The sequence below is a fragment of the Dendrobates tinctorius genome, unplaced genomic scaffold, assembly GCF_039654945.1.
Source record: "Dendrobates tinctorius isolate UK_male_01 unplaced genomic scaffold, ASM3965494v1 ptg000046l, whole genome shotgun sequence".
Lineage (NCBI taxonomy): Eukaryota > Metazoa > Chordata > Amphibia > Anura > Dendrobatidae > Dendrobates > Dendrobates tinctorius.
In genome coordinates, this window is record NW_027361714.1 from 28,535,096 (window position 1) to 28,553,229 (window position 18,134).

General features: G+C 41.9%; 1 protein-coding gene across 13 annotated transcripts in view; it reads right to left on the bottom strand.

The window, feature by feature from the left end:
* PTPRK (protein tyrosine phosphatase receptor type K) overlaps positions 1 to 18,134 on the bottom strand; it is a 445,942-nt gene that overhangs the window by 302,860 nt on the left and 124,948 nt on the right. For all 13 annotated transcript variants that reach the window (XM_073575792.1, XM_073575782.1, XM_073575786.1 and 10 more), the window contains exon 3: positions 17,028 to 17,299. In XM_073575792.1, coding sequence (XP_073431893.1) covers positions 17,028 to 17,299 — 272 coding nt within the window. The remainder of the gene's footprint in view (positions 1 to 17,027; positions 17,300 to 18,134) is intronic.

Here is an 18,134-nt window from a genome sequence, read left to right on the forward strand (position 1 = left end):
GCCACGTCCCCTCACTACGGTCTGCAGACAAGGAGACATCATGAGGGGGCGGACTGCTGCTAAAAGCCAGGAACAGGCCACGTCCCCTCACTACGGTCTGCAGACAAGGAGACATTATCAGGGGGCTGGCTGCTGCTAAATGCCAGGAACAGGCCACGTCCCCTCACCTCGGACTGCAGACAAGGAGACATCATGAGGGGGCGGGCTGCTGCTAAAAGCCAGGAACAGGCCACGTCCCCTCACTACAGTCTGCAGACAAGGAGACATTATCAGGGGGCTGGCTGCTGCTAAATGCCAGGAACAGGCCACGTCCCCTTACCTCGGACTGCAGTCAAGGAGACATCATGAGGGGGCAGGCTGCTGCTAAAAGTCAGGAACAGGCCACGGCCCCTCACCACGGTCTGCAGACAAGGAGACATCATGAGGGGGCTGGCTGCTGCTAAAAGTCAGGAACAGGCCATGTCCCCTCACTGCAGACTGCAGACATGGAGACATTATCAGGAGGCTGGTGTGACAGGAGTGTTACATCAGTGTGCAACTCCATGCTGTTATTATCAGTCAGTGAGGAGCAGCTCCTGTCACACTGAATTACAAGTTATAAAGATTAAAGAACTGCATTGGGCATCTCATCTTTATAGTTTATGAGGCAAGGGACAGTACAAAAATCCTTTATCTCCTTGAGTACCCCTTTAATGTCCAGACTCCATCCCATAAAAAATAGCTGTCGGACAAACAAAGCTTCAGCATCCCTATACACACACGAATCTACAGGTTGGCTGAGTGTTCCTAAGTTTTTTAAGTGGAAAATGGCACCGCCAGACAATTGCAGCAACTTCACTCCAGAACAAAAAGCGGTGGAGGTTAAAACTCAAACTGCCTGATCCTCAGGCAAAAAAACGAAAAAAAATGTAGGAGCAAATCAGGATTCCTCCATACAGAAAACCATCAGATATTATCAACGGTATCAGACAGCTTTAGGCATCATTTAAAGACCGTGTGGCGCATCAGGTTTTCTCATACATGGAGAAATGAAAAAAAAATCTCCACCTTAAGTGAAAAATCGGACTGCACTCTGATGTCATCCGTGTGGTCTGATTTTTTCATTGACCCATTGACTTGCATTGCCAATTTTGAGCTGACTTTGATCAGACACGATTTTTCCGCAGATTACGGTACTTGCGTTAGACAAGTGAATGGCCCCACAGACCATCACAGGTACGAGTGCTCTCCAAGAAGCACAGATAGCGCTCGTAAACAAAAATCGGACATCTGAATGAGGTCTTAGGCCTGTTTCACACATCCGTTTGTGTCCATCAGTCAAAATCCGCCGTTTTGCAAAAAAAGGATCCGCCATTTTTCTTGGTGGATCCGTTTTTTTCCCATTGAGTTGCATTACCGGCGGATCTTGACGGATGGCCATCTGTTGGATCCGTTTTTTTGCGGATCCGCCAAAATTTTGACGTCCGCTTACATGCCCGAACGGACCATGCAACGCTTTTTTGGTCGGCCGGATCCGCATTTGTCACTGCGCATGCCCGAAAGACTTCACTCACCTGCAAATTTAACCCTAAACTCTGTTCTGGTGGCTGAAAAATTCTCTCTCTCCTTCCCCAGGCAGCGGTTCCATTAAAATTCTTCCTTTGACGGATCCGTTAAAATAACGGTCCGGTGCCAAATGTTGTGGTCAGTACAGGAACGGATCCGTTATCTGCCATTTTAGCGGATTTTGACTGACCAAAAAACTGATGTGTGAAACAGGCCTTAGTCTAATGTGGGGGAGGGTGCTTTACTTCCATTAGATGAAGATATGATTTAGGAAGAAAATGCTTTAACAGAGATCAAGAAATATAAAAAAAAAAAAAAATTGTACAGATATTCTTACCACCGACTGAAGATATTATAAAATGAGCAATGGTCAAATACAGCAAAACACCTGCCAATAAAACGTTCCCACACACAATCCCACAAGCCATGCCTTCTCTAAAGCCAGCACCAAGCATATAGGCTGCTGTAATATTGAGAAGATTAAGAGTTTTTCGCCTGGAGACCAGACCGGTGACATTTACTGTACACATGGCCCTCTCTTTATTGGATTCGTACAACAATCTCGCACAAGAGAACTATTTTTTGATCAGTTCGCTGACACAATTTAGAGTTACAAAATTTGCAGTTCTCAATCGTTGCATTAGATTATTTTATGAAGCAATATCTATCTTATGGTGGTGACTTGGATGGCGATCTGTTAGCTCTGTGACCACTAAATTACCGACCCACGACAATTTGACACTGATGGTATCCCTGTCTCCACGGCGTAGCTCTAGGATGAGCCCCTATACCAGTCTGATGCCCAGATGCTCCCGAATGTCCCTCCTGAAACAACCTCGTGATCAATCCCATTTATTGAGTTAAATATACCCAGACTTCCACAGACCATATAATGACAAGTGACAATAAGAATTTCTCAGGCAATATACTGACGAAGTCTAAGGGTCTGTTTATGTGAGAAATGAGAAAAAAAAAACGGAGAAGAAAGGTTTGTGCTGTGACACAAGGCAGGACCAATTACAGTCTACGCACATGAATCTCGGCAGCTTCCACCGAGCTATCCCGAGTAACCTGCATGAACCTTCCCTATGACATCAATCAGCAGGCAGTACCCTGGATGTGACTACTCCACAGCAAAGGAGCGCTGAGCAGTGTGGAGCTTTCAGCATGCTAAGGGGGTATTGAAATCAATTATTCCATACTATACATACGCTTTCTAATGTAGATAACGCTTATTCATCATATAATGGTAAGGTAGAACACGAGTAATGTATTTATCTGTAAGCTTAATGGGGACCAGTGATCTGATTAATGGTGTCCAAACCCCAGGCAGTCGGAATCAGAGAGCAGCGGACACAGACAGAAGAGGGCCCCCATGCAGGAACATATAGGCCATTTGCAATGCAATAACTCATCATAATGAGCCCCCTTTACCTCTTAAGCCCCTGTGTAACCACCCTGGGGCTGACCTTTTTTTTTTAGAGCCAGATATGAGTTCAGAGAAAACATACTTTGAAAAATCAGGCACCAACTGTAAGTCTAAAGGTGCACGGAATGGTTGACCCGAGAGTGACACCTTCATAGATATCTATAGCCGTCAGTCCAATCTTGGACTTATTTGTACGGGTGTCTGAATGCATCATAAAGGATGACTAGTCAGAGACCAGACACTATAGTCTTTTCCCTGCCACCATCCAAGATGGAGAAGACTCTCCCTAAGTGCAGATATAGGTGCACAGAAGCCGCATGAGACCTACCTTGGACTGATCCTTGGAAAAGCACAGTCCTAGGTTTCCTTTGAAACGCTGCAATGTTTTAGAGTAAAACATGCATATCTGCAATAATGCGGCCAGTGGCTTGGGCACCATGAATGAGTTGACAGGTTCCCATTAACAACAGACTCTAGTTTAAGGGTTCATTTACACAGACCGACCAATGCCACAATACCTCTGCCGATCGGTCAACCTTCAACAATCGGTGGTCGTTTGAATGACACAGGCAAATCAATTCACAATCATATTGCAGTGCAAATGCTCCTTAATACATTTTACTTCTGCAGGACAAAAGCAATCGGCGTGACTTTCTAAGCTACATACAATAACAGACAAAATCTTGAAAATGGTGAGGAATTAAACATGACTAGATTAAATATACAGTGGGGGAAAAAATATTTAGTCAGCGACCAATTGTGCAAGTTCTCCCACTTAAAAAGATGAGCAAGGCCTATAATTGATATCATAGGTAGACCACAACTGTGAGAGTCAAAATGAGAAAACAAATCCAGAAAATCACCTTGTCTGATTTGGCAAAATTTATTATGCAAATTATGGTGGAAAATAAGTAATTGGTCACCTAAAAACATGCAAGATTTCTGGCTCTCACAGACTGTAACTTCTTCTTTAAGAGGCTTCTCTGTTCTCCGCTCATTACCTGTAGTAATGGCATCTGTTTGAACTTGTTATCAGTATAAAAGACACCTGTCCACAATCTCAGACAGTCACACTCCAAACTCCACTATGGTCAAGACCAAAGAGCTGTCGAAGGCCCCCAGAAACAAAATTGTAGCCCTGCACCAGACTGGGAAGACTGGATCTGCAATAGGCAAGCATCTTGGTGTGATTAAATCAACTGTGGGAGCAATAACAAGAAAATGGAAGACATACAAGACCATTGATAATCTCCCTCGATCTGGGGCTCCATGCAAGATCTCACCCCGTGGGGTCAAAATGATCACAAGAATGGTGAGCAAAAATCTCAGAACCACATGAGGGGACCTAGTGAATGACCAGCATAGAGCTGGGACCAGCATAGCAAAGGCTACCATCAGTAACACACTATGCTGCCAGAGACTCAGACCCTGCAGTGCCAGACGTGTCCCCCTGCTTAAGCAAGTACAAGTCCGGGCTCATCTGAATTTTGCTAGAGAGCATTTGGATTATCCAGAGGAGTATTGGGAGAATGTCAAATGATCTGATGAAACCAAAGTAGAACTGTTTGGTAGAAACAAAACTCGTCGTGTTTGGAGGAGACAGAATGCCGAGTTGCATCCAAAGAACACATACCTACTGTGAAGCATGGGGGTGGCAACATCATGCTTTGGGGCTGTTTTTCTGCAAAGGGACCAGGACGACTGATCCATGTACATGAAAGAATGAATGGGGCCATGTATCGTGAGATTTTGAGTGCAAACCTCCTTCCATCAGCAAGGGCATTGAAGATTAAACATGGATGGGTCTTTCAGCATGATAATGATCCCAAGAACACCGTCAGAGCAACGAAGGTCCTGGAGTTGCCTACCCAATCTCCAGATCTCAATCCCATAGAAAACCTTTGGAGGGATTTGAGTATATGTTACCCAGCGACAGGCCCAAAACATCACTGCTCTAGAGGAGATCTCCAAGGAGGAATTGGCCAACATACCACCAACAGTGTGTGCCAGCCTTGTGAAGACTAACAGAAAAGGTTTGATCACTGTCATTGCCAACAAAGGATATATAACAAAATATTGAGATGAACTTTTATTTGGCCGCTGTACACACATACAGCTGCCCCACCCTCCTCCATAGGCTCTATTTCATTATGCACCTGTGTCTGGGCCTGTTTCACACTTCATCCTTGGTTGCTGGTTTGGCAGTAAATGCTTCTGGTACGTTTGCATTTAATATAGTCTTGCTTTTAATACATTTAAGAGGCCGTAATGGCACAGAGTATATAATAAAAAGGAAGAGTAGGACTGCCCCATATGAGAATGCCATGACGTGGTGGGGTGGCTCAAAGAATTGATCAACTGTTTGCTAAATGTCTCAATTTAAAGTACAGCTAGAAATCAATATGAGCACATGCACTTTATGTACTGCGTGCTGTTCATAGGCAGCGCTGGCTTCTTGGCTTTTTATTTGAACTTTTGCTAGTGACCAAATACTTATTTTCCACCATAATTTGCAAAAATAAATCTTGCCAAATCAGACAAGGAGATTTTCTGGATTTGTTTTCTCATTTTGACTCTCAGAGTTGTGATCTACCTATTATGTCAATTACAGGCCTCTCTCATCTTTTTAAGGAGGAGAACTTGCACAATTGGTGGCTGACTAAATACTTTTTTTTCCCCACTGTATACAAACATTTTAATAAGATTTTCCAGTTTTATTCTACTAATTGCTGGTTGCTCTGCTGGCCTGAATTGTGCACTATACAATGCAGCAAGCAGAGGCAATCCCGCTTCAAAGCAGCGCTCACAAGCTATATAGCCCACTTCAGAGCAGCGCTCACAAGCTATATAGCCCACTTCAGAGCAGCGCTCACAAGCTATATAGCCCACTTCAGAGCAGCGCTCACAAGCTATATAGCCCACTTCAGAGCAGCGCTCACAAGCTATATAGCCCACTTCAGAGCAGCGCTCACAAGCTATATAGCCCACTTCAGAGCAGCGCTCACAAGCTATATAGCCCGCTTCAGAGCAGCGCTCACAAGCTATATAGCCTGCTTCAGAGCAGCGCTCACAAGCTATATAGCCTGCTTCAGAGCAGTGCTCACAAGCTATATAAGCCTGCTTCAGAGCAGCACTAACAAGCTATATAGCCCACTTCAGAGCAGCGCTCACAAGCTATATAGCCCGCTTCAGAGCAGTGCTCACAAGCTATATAGCCTGCTTCAGAGCAGCACTAACAAGCTATATAGCCCACTTCAGAGCAGCGCTCACAAGTTATATAGCCTGCTTCAGAGCAGCACAAACAAGCTATATAGCCTGCTTCAGAGCAGCACTAACAAGCTATATAGCCCACTTCAGAGCAGCGCTCACAAACTATATAGCCCGCTTCAGAGCAGCGCTCACAAGCTATATAGCCTGCTTCAGAGCAGCATTAACAAGCTATATAGCCCACTTCAGAGCAGCGCTCACAATCTATATAGCCTGCTTTAGAGCAGTGCTCACAAGCTATTATATAGCTTGCTTCAGAGCAGCGCTCACAAGCTATATCGCCTCCTTCAGAGCAGCGCTCACAAGCTATATAGCAAATAGCATGTAAGCACTACTCTCCTTGCCTAGCTAACAACCCACACAAAATACACTACAGTGGTGGCCGGTAACCGAGTCAATTAGCAGTAAAACCAGTAAACATTAGAATGAAAAATAGCTCCGTTCGTGAGAAACTTTTTACAAACACTTTGTAATTTTAATAACTTATGATGTTGAAAAAAAGCCCTATAATTCAAAGATATATAAATGAAAGATTGAGTAGAGAATTTTCAATATAACTCAAATTACCTGGTTTAAAAAAAAAATTAGTGACTGAAGCTTGTCTAAAATGGAATATATAGAATTTCTTTGGGAAATCAGCAACTATCACATGTTTATATAGTGGGTTTGAAAAGTATTCAGAACCCCCTTTCAGAACCCAATGTATGTGTACACTGCATTAGACTGCACATATTAACGGTGAGGAAAGGGTTTGCACTTTCATCTTTTTTTAACACTTGATGAGGACATGATTTTGTGGCACTTAGTAGTAATTTTTACAGGTTATTCTCCACTTCTTATTCTCTCTCACAGACTGTATAGCTCTCCTGTTGTCAAAATGGCTGCTGGCAGAGGAGCATGCACATGCACCTGACCTTCAGTCTCCTCCAATGAGAACACGCCAAAGCTCTAGACAAGGAAAAGTGGTTATTCGGTTGAAGGGGGCTGATAGATCGGTCTGGTCACCTAATCATACTTCAGTACTAACATGTGCAGGCGTAGAACCTGCAATAATATATTTATAAGTGTCGAAAAAAGTGTTCCAAACATTTACAGAAAAATTGAGAGTATTCTTTAAAAAAAAATGCTAACAGCAACCAAGGGTGTAAAGATGGTCCATGTGGCCAAGAATAACCAATCAGAAAAATGGCAGTACTCCTAGGCATTGGAACAAAAACAAACATACACTTATATTATGATGTTGGGTAAAAACAGATTATCTTTTTACTATCTGGAAGTGCTTTCTCAGATATTTTTTAATGATCAGAAAATCAAGGTTTCTGTAGCTTGCACTTTCTGGACAACCAGCCAACAGTACTGCTTTCAAAATTTGTGACATTAGACTGTGGTCAGTTGAACCCACCAATATCAAAGGGTTCAGCCGACCCTAATGTATTTGGAGGCACCGGCCAAATGATTGTTGGGTAAGATATCTAACTGGCATGTTTGAATTCATGTTGATCATTTTTATATTAATGAAGGCAAGTTGCCACCAGAGAGGTCTGGCTACGGCTCTCTTTCATGGAGGGCTCTGCCTTACAAGCGCTCCTGTGTATGGGACAGCTGGCTGAGATGATTGCTAGTCAAATGGTTGGCCAACGCATCGTTTGGCCAACAGCCATTTAATGTCAGTATCAACATCACTCTTTTGCATTACTCTCTGTATATTAAAGGGATTTTCCGAGAAGGAGATAAAATGGTCCTTTCATATTATACAAACTGCAGCCCATCTCAGTCACATGTCAGGATGGGCTGAAGACTGGAGATCTAAAGCTCCCGAGACCTGTGTGTCAACTGACAAGAGTAACACATATCTCAATTGGTGGCTGGAAGCACGGCCATCATATTTCTTCACATATCTCTTCCTCGCAGAGCACAACAAAGTTATCACCAGCTCATCCTCCTCAATGTTTGTTTTCCAGTTGGTCACAGGCAGTCTTTGTTGCACCCGACTATATTTACAGCTATAAAGCCGTCAGACTGACTGAGAAGGAGGATGAAGCTGTAGATTTCTTTGTGGAGCACAAAGTGGGGTGAAGCCTATTTCTTCATGTATCACAGCCATTCTCCCAGCTGCAGACTAAGATGTGTGTGATACAGCTCGTCAGTTGAGACACAGGTCTCAGGAGCTGTGTGTTTACAGTTTGCAGCCTGTCTTGATACGTGACTAGGATGGACTGCAGTTTGAGATACAATGTTCTTGATATAATTAATTCCTGGAAAACCCCTTTAAAATATAAAATTTATAATAGCATAGCTATAAGTTAGTAGTTATAACACCTAAGAGAACGAAGGCTGCTTGTGCATGGCGGGGACATTAGGGCATTTGAACATCTGCATTAGGAATGTCTCATCACGTTTAGGATTTCTGTTTGAGATATACTTAGGGAGGATCTCCCAATACACAGGTCCCATATATGCCAGAGTTTGCCTTTACAGTGGCATAGATCACCCAAAGGCTTCTATGTTAAAATCTCAGGATCTATGGAACAGAGCCAAGCATAAAATGTTTTTATGCTGTAAATGCTTTTGTATTATGTATTCGATAAAATCCTAAATTTATCCAAAACCCCCTTTAAAAAAATAAATAAAAATAAGCTTTATTTTTACCATCACAGGTATATAAAATATGCTCAGAATATACGGTAAATAGTCGGCATTAAGGAGCTTTTCTCTATCAGTGCATTTAGACGCGGTAAGATGGATGGACCCTCTGCCAGGAGACAGAATCAGAAGTCCAATTCGACCATACGTCATAGTGGCCAAGTTGGATGAGATCTGGATGTAATGTGCTTGGGCCAAGAAGACGGCGCTGTCATCTCTGGGGTCTATTAGTGTTGTTAGAAATGCCAATGCAAACAAGTCAATGACAAAAACCTCAAATGATGATGTTCTATTTTTTTTTTTTTATTATTCTACAGGTCATATATGGCAAGTTCAGCCAAGAAAAATCTTTGTAAGTATTTCATTTTACAGATTATCATCCAAATAATCCATCCACCGCGTGTCCTTCCAACATGCACAATGGCTTCCCGATTATCGTATTCTACACAAGGCTATGTCCCCGCTAGGACAGACGTTCTTAAAATAGATTTTCAAAATCGCAAATCCTATTTTATCTAATAAACATGAATGCAGAGCGCCAGAAGTCCGCACTTATCTTTGATTATTAACCATCCAGAGAGACTGGGTTACTTACAGAATGATACTGCTGGTAACACTGACCTTTCGGTGAAGAATTTTATTTCTATTCTAGTTTATTCCTAGATATTTAAAAGCAAGTTTGCAGAGCGCATGAATATTCCAAGCAGCCAATAAAGAGACTCATATTTTCTTAATCAGAATGTTATAGCCGCTTAATGCAACAGAGCAGTTTAGGCAAAGTGCTGCCTATGGTTCCACATCGCAAACCTTAATCACTTCATTAATATCATAGCAGGAGGAAAGTTATCCAGATTGCAAATAAAGCTACAAGACAAATAGGAAGAGAGTCCCTGAAAAACAAACTGTCCTACGAATGTGACTGATAGAAGGATTCTGCTCCACAACTGCAGCTCTCACACGGGATAAATGAAAATACCAACCATACAAAACACGGTACTCAAACTAAACAATAAAGTGGGACAAGGGGAGTTAAAGGAAAGTTAAACCAAATAGGAGAGGATGAGCAAACAAAACTCCAAGCAACAAACTCCAAACACAGAACCAGGAAGTTAGGCCTGTTTCACACTTCAGTTTTTTCTGTCAGTTAAAATCCGCCAAAATAGCGGAAAACGGATCTGCAGGCGGAGTGACAGAAATGGGGGTTAGCGGATGGACAGATCCGCCGAAGGTAAAAATTTAAAGGAACCGCGGAGAGAGAGAGAATTTTGCCCAGCAGCCAGACAGAAATGCGGGTTAAATCGGCAAACAGAGGATCCGGACACGAAAAAAATGTTACATGCTCCGTCCGGGCCGCTGAGCGGTCGCGAAAATCTTGGCGGATCCGTACAAAAACGGATCAAACGGACGACCATCCGTCAAGATCCGCCGATAATGCACGTCTATGAGGAAAAAAACGGATCCGCCAAGAAAAATGGCGGATCCGTTTTTTTCCCAAAATCGGCGGATCTTGACTGATGGTCACAAACGGAAGTGTGAAACAGGCCTAAGGACTAAGGCCTCGCTCACACGTACCGTTTTTTTCGCGTTTCCGCGGCGGTATTTTCCGTGCGCTTTTGCCGCGAAAATGCAAAAAATAAGCATCCCATGCATTTCTATGGGATTCCGCAATGCTGTGCTAATGCTGCGGTTTTTACCGCGGCGGAATCGCTTTGCGGTAAAAAATGCAGCATGCTCAATTTTGTGGCATCGCGGCGATCCCGCACCCATAGGAATGCATTGTTCTGCTTACTTTCCGCATGTGGCTGTGCACACCATGCGAAAAATAAGCAGAACATTTGCGGATGGAACCCACGGTCCGGAGGAGAGGAGACTGTCCTCCGGGCTCTGGGTACCATATCCCTGTAAAAAAATAGAATTTTAAATAAAAATTATTGTTATTCTCACCTTCCGACGTCCCGCGCAGCCTTCCCGCCTCTTTCCACGCTCTCCGTCCCAGTAAGCCTTTGCGAGCGATGACATCCGTTCTCGCGGTCATCGCGAATGACCGTGAGACGTCGCGATCCTGCGAGAACGGACGTCATCGTGGTAATTGTCGCAAAGGATTACTGGGACCAGGAGCGTGGAGAGAGGCGGGAAGGCTGCGCGGGACGTCGGAAGGTGAGAACAATAATATTTTATTTTTTATTATTTTTTACATTCTATCTTTTACTATTGATGCCGCATAGGCAGCCTCAATAGTAAAAAGTTGGTCACACTCATCAAACACTATGTTTGACGAGTGTGACCAACCTGTCAATCAGTTCTCCAAGCGATGCTACAGATCGCTTGGAAAACGCTAGCAATTCTGCAAGCTAATTACGCTTGCAAAATGCTAGTTTTTCCACGGGAAAATCGCGGGAATTTAAAATGCGATTTTCCTGTGGAATGGAGTTCCGGAATTCTCACGGTAATTTCCGCGAGAGTTCGGCTACGTGTGAACCCAGCCTAACACTAACAATCCCTAAGTGCCAGATGCAAGCATATACAGCAGAGGGGATTGACCAACACTGAACAGCTGAGACAATCCAAGCAGGAAAGCTCCATGAGCTTCAACTGAAAAGATTAACTCTTACACTGCCAGCAAGGAAAAACCTACACTGTTTAATAAGATGGTGAAGTACTTCTAAACAGTATGCATGAAACTGGACACAGTGGTCTTCTGGCCCCCCTCTGTCGTGGTATCCCAGTGACAGAAGCACTCTGAACATTATCCATTTTGAATAATGCTTAATACATTAGAGAGCAAATAATGATCCCCCAAAAAATAACGATTTTGCTGCAGTTTGTGTTCTGTGCTTGTGAACTGCCCAACATACAATAAGGTATATGCTTTTTATTGTAATGTATAGATTAAGAAATATTTTATAACATAACATTTTTATATGTAAACCAGACCGTATGGAAGTTTAAAAAATGGTTTGCAGACACTTTTTGACATTACTGCAATAAAGATTCACAGCCATCTAGTTAAGTACTTGATCTGGGAAAAATCAAAATAAGCAGACACGTCCATCTGTAGATAATGTGCTTTTATCCTGACAATTCAGAACATTGTGTTCCATTTATGGAGGTGAATGAGAGTCCAATTTCCACTGACACTTGCCAGGCCTGAAACAATGCAGACCAGTAAACTGCAAAAATAAACAGGAATACAATTTTCTATGATAATGGGTGCTGTCCCTAAAATAAGGTCAACCAATGGAAACCATTAAGTGGAGTCTGTCAGCATAAAAAAACTTTTCAAACCAAGCAAAGGGATAGGTGCACTCTTGGTGTAGCCAAACAGGTTAATGTACCTTCCACCTACTTGCTTCCTTATCTATTTCCACCCTCCTCTTACATGACTGACCACCTTGGCTTTAAAAGGAGATGGATGGGAAAACAAGAAGGTTGGAAGATGTCTAACTTCTCAGCCACACCAAAGGGGCTCCAGGCACTTCTGCTTGGTTTGAACAGTCATTTTGTGCTCCAGGCACAATGACCCATAATGGGGACAGTAAAATAGCCATCTATTTAACTAAAAAATATATCACTAGACTCTTATTCCCCCTCCTCATTAAAATAATTGTGTATCTAGTCTTACTTGCAGTCATGAATACAAAAGTACTGAAGAAAAACAAAAAAACTGAACTAGAGTAGACTTGAATGACATGCATGATGTAAAAGCATGTTCATACTGGCCATAAAAGCAAGCAAAACCAAAGGAAAAAACAGTGTGTGTATATACCCTAACGCAAATAAATAAGTAAAAAAGCAAGTGGTGCATTATATAAATAACATAGGGTACTTGGTAAACACTGTTTTGATCAAAAAAGTATAAAGCTGTCCCACCACGGCAAGGTGTACCCATTTGGGACAGTAACTACACTAACGGTAAAACCTACCTAGTGTGAATAGTGGCAGAGAGTCTCCGGGTCCCAAACGGACACCCAGCTTAAGAGGGGCTATAAGTGAACTACATAGTGTATCACATGGCTACACCTTGCCGTGGAGGGACAGCTTTATACTTTTTTGATCAAAACAGTGTTTACCAAGTACCCTATGTTAATTATATAATGCACCACTTGCTTTTTTACTTAGTTATTTTCATTAGGGTATATACACACACATTGTTTTTCCTTTGGTTTTGCTTACTTGCAGTCATGTATTAAGATGGCAAATAAACCGTAAAATGGGGCAATATTCAACTGCTGAATGGGTCTCATACTTGGTTATTCATAAAACACTAGAAGCAAAGAAGAAAATGGCCATCTGATAGCAGGAAAAAAAAAAAAAAGAGGGAGTCACTTGCCAACACCTAATTCTTCCTGTGTGATTTTTAATGTTTGGACTTACAGCCAACAGCACATTGGCACTCTCATCCCCTTCTGCGCCCAAATAACAATACGCCAGAAAGCAGCAGCTCCTGGCATTGGTTTTAATGCAAGGACGACTGTGCTTAACAATTGTTTTCCAAACTACTTAAGGAATTCATTAGAGCTTCTGCTGGTACTAAAATGTGCCCATGCTACTCATACTGAGCACTTTGTTTGTAAGACAGCCATAGGCTTGTCACATTTATTACTGGATCGGAAGAGGAAAGGAAATAATAAAAATGTGCATCATTTACAATGTGTCCACTGTCGTAATATGGTCAAGTGATCTACAAGATGAAGCGCAGTGGAAAGTGACCAAGCACGGAGTTTAGATATCTAAAGTAAATAAAAGAGTGAAAAAAACCCTACATAATACATAAGGTAACGGAAAATGGCAAATCTTTCCTGTTATAAATGGAGACGTACAGCGTATTAACACCTCAGAGAAATCCATGGATGCCGTGTCCCAGCTTCACACCATTCATAATAACATAGGAATAAGTTAAAGGGGTTGACCAAGTACAATGGGAAAAAAAAAAAAAAAAAAACTACCGAGCGGATGGTTATGTAATAAATAGTAAACTTCGACATGCTCGCATAACGGCTCCCACCTCAATCTAGTGTCTAGTGCAGACCACTCTATGGTCTTCAGAGAGACAAGAAGCTGTGATGTCGCTGTTCCACCAGCCAACAGATCATTACAACCTGAGATTGGCTGCAGCGCTTCATTCGAAGTTTTAGGATGACGCTCAACAGAATGTCACCGGTCCAGAGGCTGGCGGAAAGGTGACATCATCACTGGATCCAGATAGGTGTCACAGGCAAGAAGAACGGAGTTGTTGTCATTAAACATGTCCAGCCCCCCGGGGAAAAGTGTTATTCTGCCCAGACCAATCATTTAAGTATAAATACCATAAAAGCGGCTAATAATAATAAAGCTCATCCATTCAAGCTATAAGCAACCCAAAGAAAAAATGGATCTCAAGAGCAATGAATAAAAAATATGATTTTTATTTATACTCAGTAAGATAAAAGTACAAAAACGTTATGAATCAATACAAAAAGGGATTCAGCGACATCTATTCACCACATATAGAAAAAGGTTATGGCACAAATAGTATTGTATATTATATAAGTACAGGCAGATAATATAACCAGGGGTCCTACTGTCCACATATCAGATGGGTTGGTACACTTACTTTATTTCTGGCATTTTGTTTTCAACTTTGGCCATTTCCTCTTTCATTATTTCATGCTTCATATGTAGTCGCTGATGGCTTTTTGCACTGGCAGTCTTCAGAAACTATTTTGATGATTAGAATATAATTTTATATCACTTTTTGTGATGGATTTTTTTGTATGCACTTTATGGGAGATGTTATATATTATTGTATATAAGAGATAATTGTGAGGAAACTGGTTATATTATTATCTGCCTGTACTTATAATATACAATACTATTTGTGCCATAACCTTTTTCTATATGTGGTGGATAGATGTCGCTGAATCCCTTTTTGTATTGATTCATAAAGTTTTTGTACTTTTATCTTACTGAGTATAAATAAAAAAATCATATTTTTTATTCATTGCAATCATTTAAGTAGTTATGGTGTGAGCATTAACAAAAACTAGGGGTGCTGGGTCAGAAGTAACTTTCAGTGGTCAAATTTTGCATAAAAATTTGAAAGGAAACAAAAAATGGAAATGTATATGTAGATTCCATTTTTTGTCAACAATGTAGAGAGAATGTGAACCACACAACCCATGTAGTAGTACTCCTTATAAGCGTACACATTCCAGGCTGGGCTTTGCCCTGTGCAGGTCTAATCTTACCATACAGCTTTCTGTAGGACACATCGGATAAACAGTGGAAAGCCTTGTACCGAACTATGCCAGGATAATGCTGCTGGAAACCAGGCTGATCCTGCTGACTACCCAATGCAGCAATCAATTACAGAATCATTTGTGGTTGACAAACATAAAAGTTACCCAAAATACATTTTCCCAACAAAATCAAACCCAGTAGGAAGCTTTCCTTCCTCTACAAGTGAAATGTCATATGTCAGCTCTGCACAGCGGAGACAAAGATATCTCGCCGGTGACTATGCCCCTTCTTAAGAAAGGAAAAGCAGAAAGCACTTTATAGTTCAAGATACCAAATGTAGCTAGAAATATGGGATAATCTCCGATTACAACACAGAAAAATTAATCCTTGCAATAGGCATGTCACAATATAACACCACTGCAAAAATAACTGGCCTTAATGGTCACATGCCACACATACAGCTTATCCACACAGCAGTCACCGGCCTCAGTGGTCAGGTGCCATATAAGCTTCCTACATGCCACACATACAGCATATCATCACTGCAGCAATCACTGGCCTCAGTGGTCACGTGCCACATAAGCTTCCTACATGCCACACATACAGCATATCATCACTGCAGCAATCACCGGCCTCAGTGGTCATGTGCCACATAAGCTTCCTACATGCCACACATACAGCATATCATTGCTACAGCAATCACCGGCCTCAGTGGTCAGGTGCCGTATAAGCCTCCTAACATGCCACACATCTAGCATATCATTGCTGCAGCAATCACTGGCCTCAGTTGTCATGTGCCACATAAGCTTCCTACATGCCACACATACAGCATATCATCGCTGCAGCAAAAAACTGCCTCAGTGGTCAGGTGCCATATAAGCTTCCTACATGCCACACATACAGCATATGATCGCTGCAGCAACCACCGGCCTCAGTGGTCACGTGCCACCTAAGCTTCCTAAATGCCACACATACCGCATATCATTGCTGCAGCAATCACCGGCCTCAGTGGTCATGTGCCACATAAGCTTCCTACATGCCACACATTCAGCATATCATCGCTGCAGCAATCACCGGCCTCAGTGGTCATGCGGCACATATGCTTCCTACATGCCACACATACAGCATATCACCTCTGCAGCAATCACTGGCCTCAGAAGTCATGTACCACACAAGCTAACGATATGTGTGTATAAGGCAGATCATCAAAGTAATTTTTTTTTTTTTTTTTGAGGGGGGGGGCTATCCTGCATTTTGGGGAGTTTTGAAGGATTTGCGACCTTTGGTGCCAAGGTTCCAAAAACTAGTTTAAGGCAAAAAAAATTAAATACATTCTGGATTTTGCACCAAATTCATGAATGACGTGCATCAACGAAAAGTGACTTCACTAAATCGCAGGTGATGAATCAGGCCTGCAAGCCATATGTAGTGTGCATGTGTTTTATAACCTTTGATGGCATCTGGCTGTACCATTATTGAGATCCACACACATGAAAAACAGAAAACAATTCCATAAACCTTTTGGCTCAAGTTTATGAAGCTTTTTTAATGCATACATTTTTATAGAAAGTATAGCTACGCAAAATGTCAAGAACTATTAGCCTTTTACTTCAAAATTATTACCCCCTACACATAATACATCCCTTTAGATTAAGGCCCCATGCTCTTAGCCCGGATTAAGCACACAAAGCCGTTTCTTCACAGGAAAATCATTTTACAGCCAATACCAAATCAGCATTTGTTTCTAAAATTTCACATTCACCCAGAAACAAGGCAGAATAAATCTGTTCTGTAGGATCATTAAAAGAAGAAAAATCCCTTTACAAAGCCAGTTTAATCCGAGAATGGAAAGATAATCGTGGTATTAGAAATAATGGGTTTTATTCCAATAGTGTTATCATGATCAGATTAGCAATGGCTTTACCTGGTATTCATTTGGCCAAAAGGTGCTAACCGCCAACTCAGCCCTCAGCCAGTCCTTTCCCGTAGCGCCAGTTACATTCCAGATAGGGTTAGCAAGAGGTCCTTTGTTGACCCGCACAAAAATGTTCAACGTCCCGGGATTATCTCGTTTTTGGGTGAAGAGAAGGTAGTTAAAATCAATGCAGTGAGTGTCGTTTTCCTTCATGTTAGGAAGCTGAAGACGAGCCTTCTCTCCAGGGTCATGTTTAGAGGAGTCCACAATCATGTAGGAGCCTTAAAAGAAAGGGAAACAAGTATCAATGTCAAAAACTTCACTTTTTCTGGCACAGGGAATTTTCATTCTGTCTTGAGGACACATCTATCACACAAAACGATGCTGAATATGTGTATAGTGTATTGTAAGCAGCAGAATCTTTACCAAAATCTGCACATTTGCTAAAAGATTTTATAGCTATATAGAGAGCAGAGTTCTGGTAACACTGCCAGAATCTGACAGCGAGTCGGACACCCACCGGAATTGTATGACCTCTGTAAAAGAATAAACTAGAAAAACACAAAACTTTTGTACTGAACTTAAACACACAAGGCAGAGAAAATAGATGGAAATATCGAAAGATCATAATGTATGGCTGCACGGGAGAAGGAAGGAGTCATTGAACGTTTTATCTTCTACATAAAACTTTACATGCATTATTTCATATTTACAACGCCATAAACAAACTTTACACTCACAGCGCCCCCCCAAAAAAAAAACACTTAAGGTCTTTTTAATATCAAAAACGTGAATTTGGATATTGTAGGATAATCCTGATCTGTCCTAATTAAATGTTGTTAAGTATAAATGTAAAAAGTGTATTACTTTCCATAAGGACAACATTTTTCCAGGGCTATATTATTAAGTCTTATTCTTAGGATAGGCCACCAATTCGAGTTGAGCAAAAAGTCACAGAATCCTGGCAAAGCATCCAACACTTTGGTAATCCATGACTGATATACCAGAACAAAGTCAAGCTCACACGGAATGCCTGAATCCAGTACTGTCTGGAGCACGGATAGTGCTACTGCCAAAAAACGCCCAACACTGGAAGCAAGGAAGAGAGATCCAGCG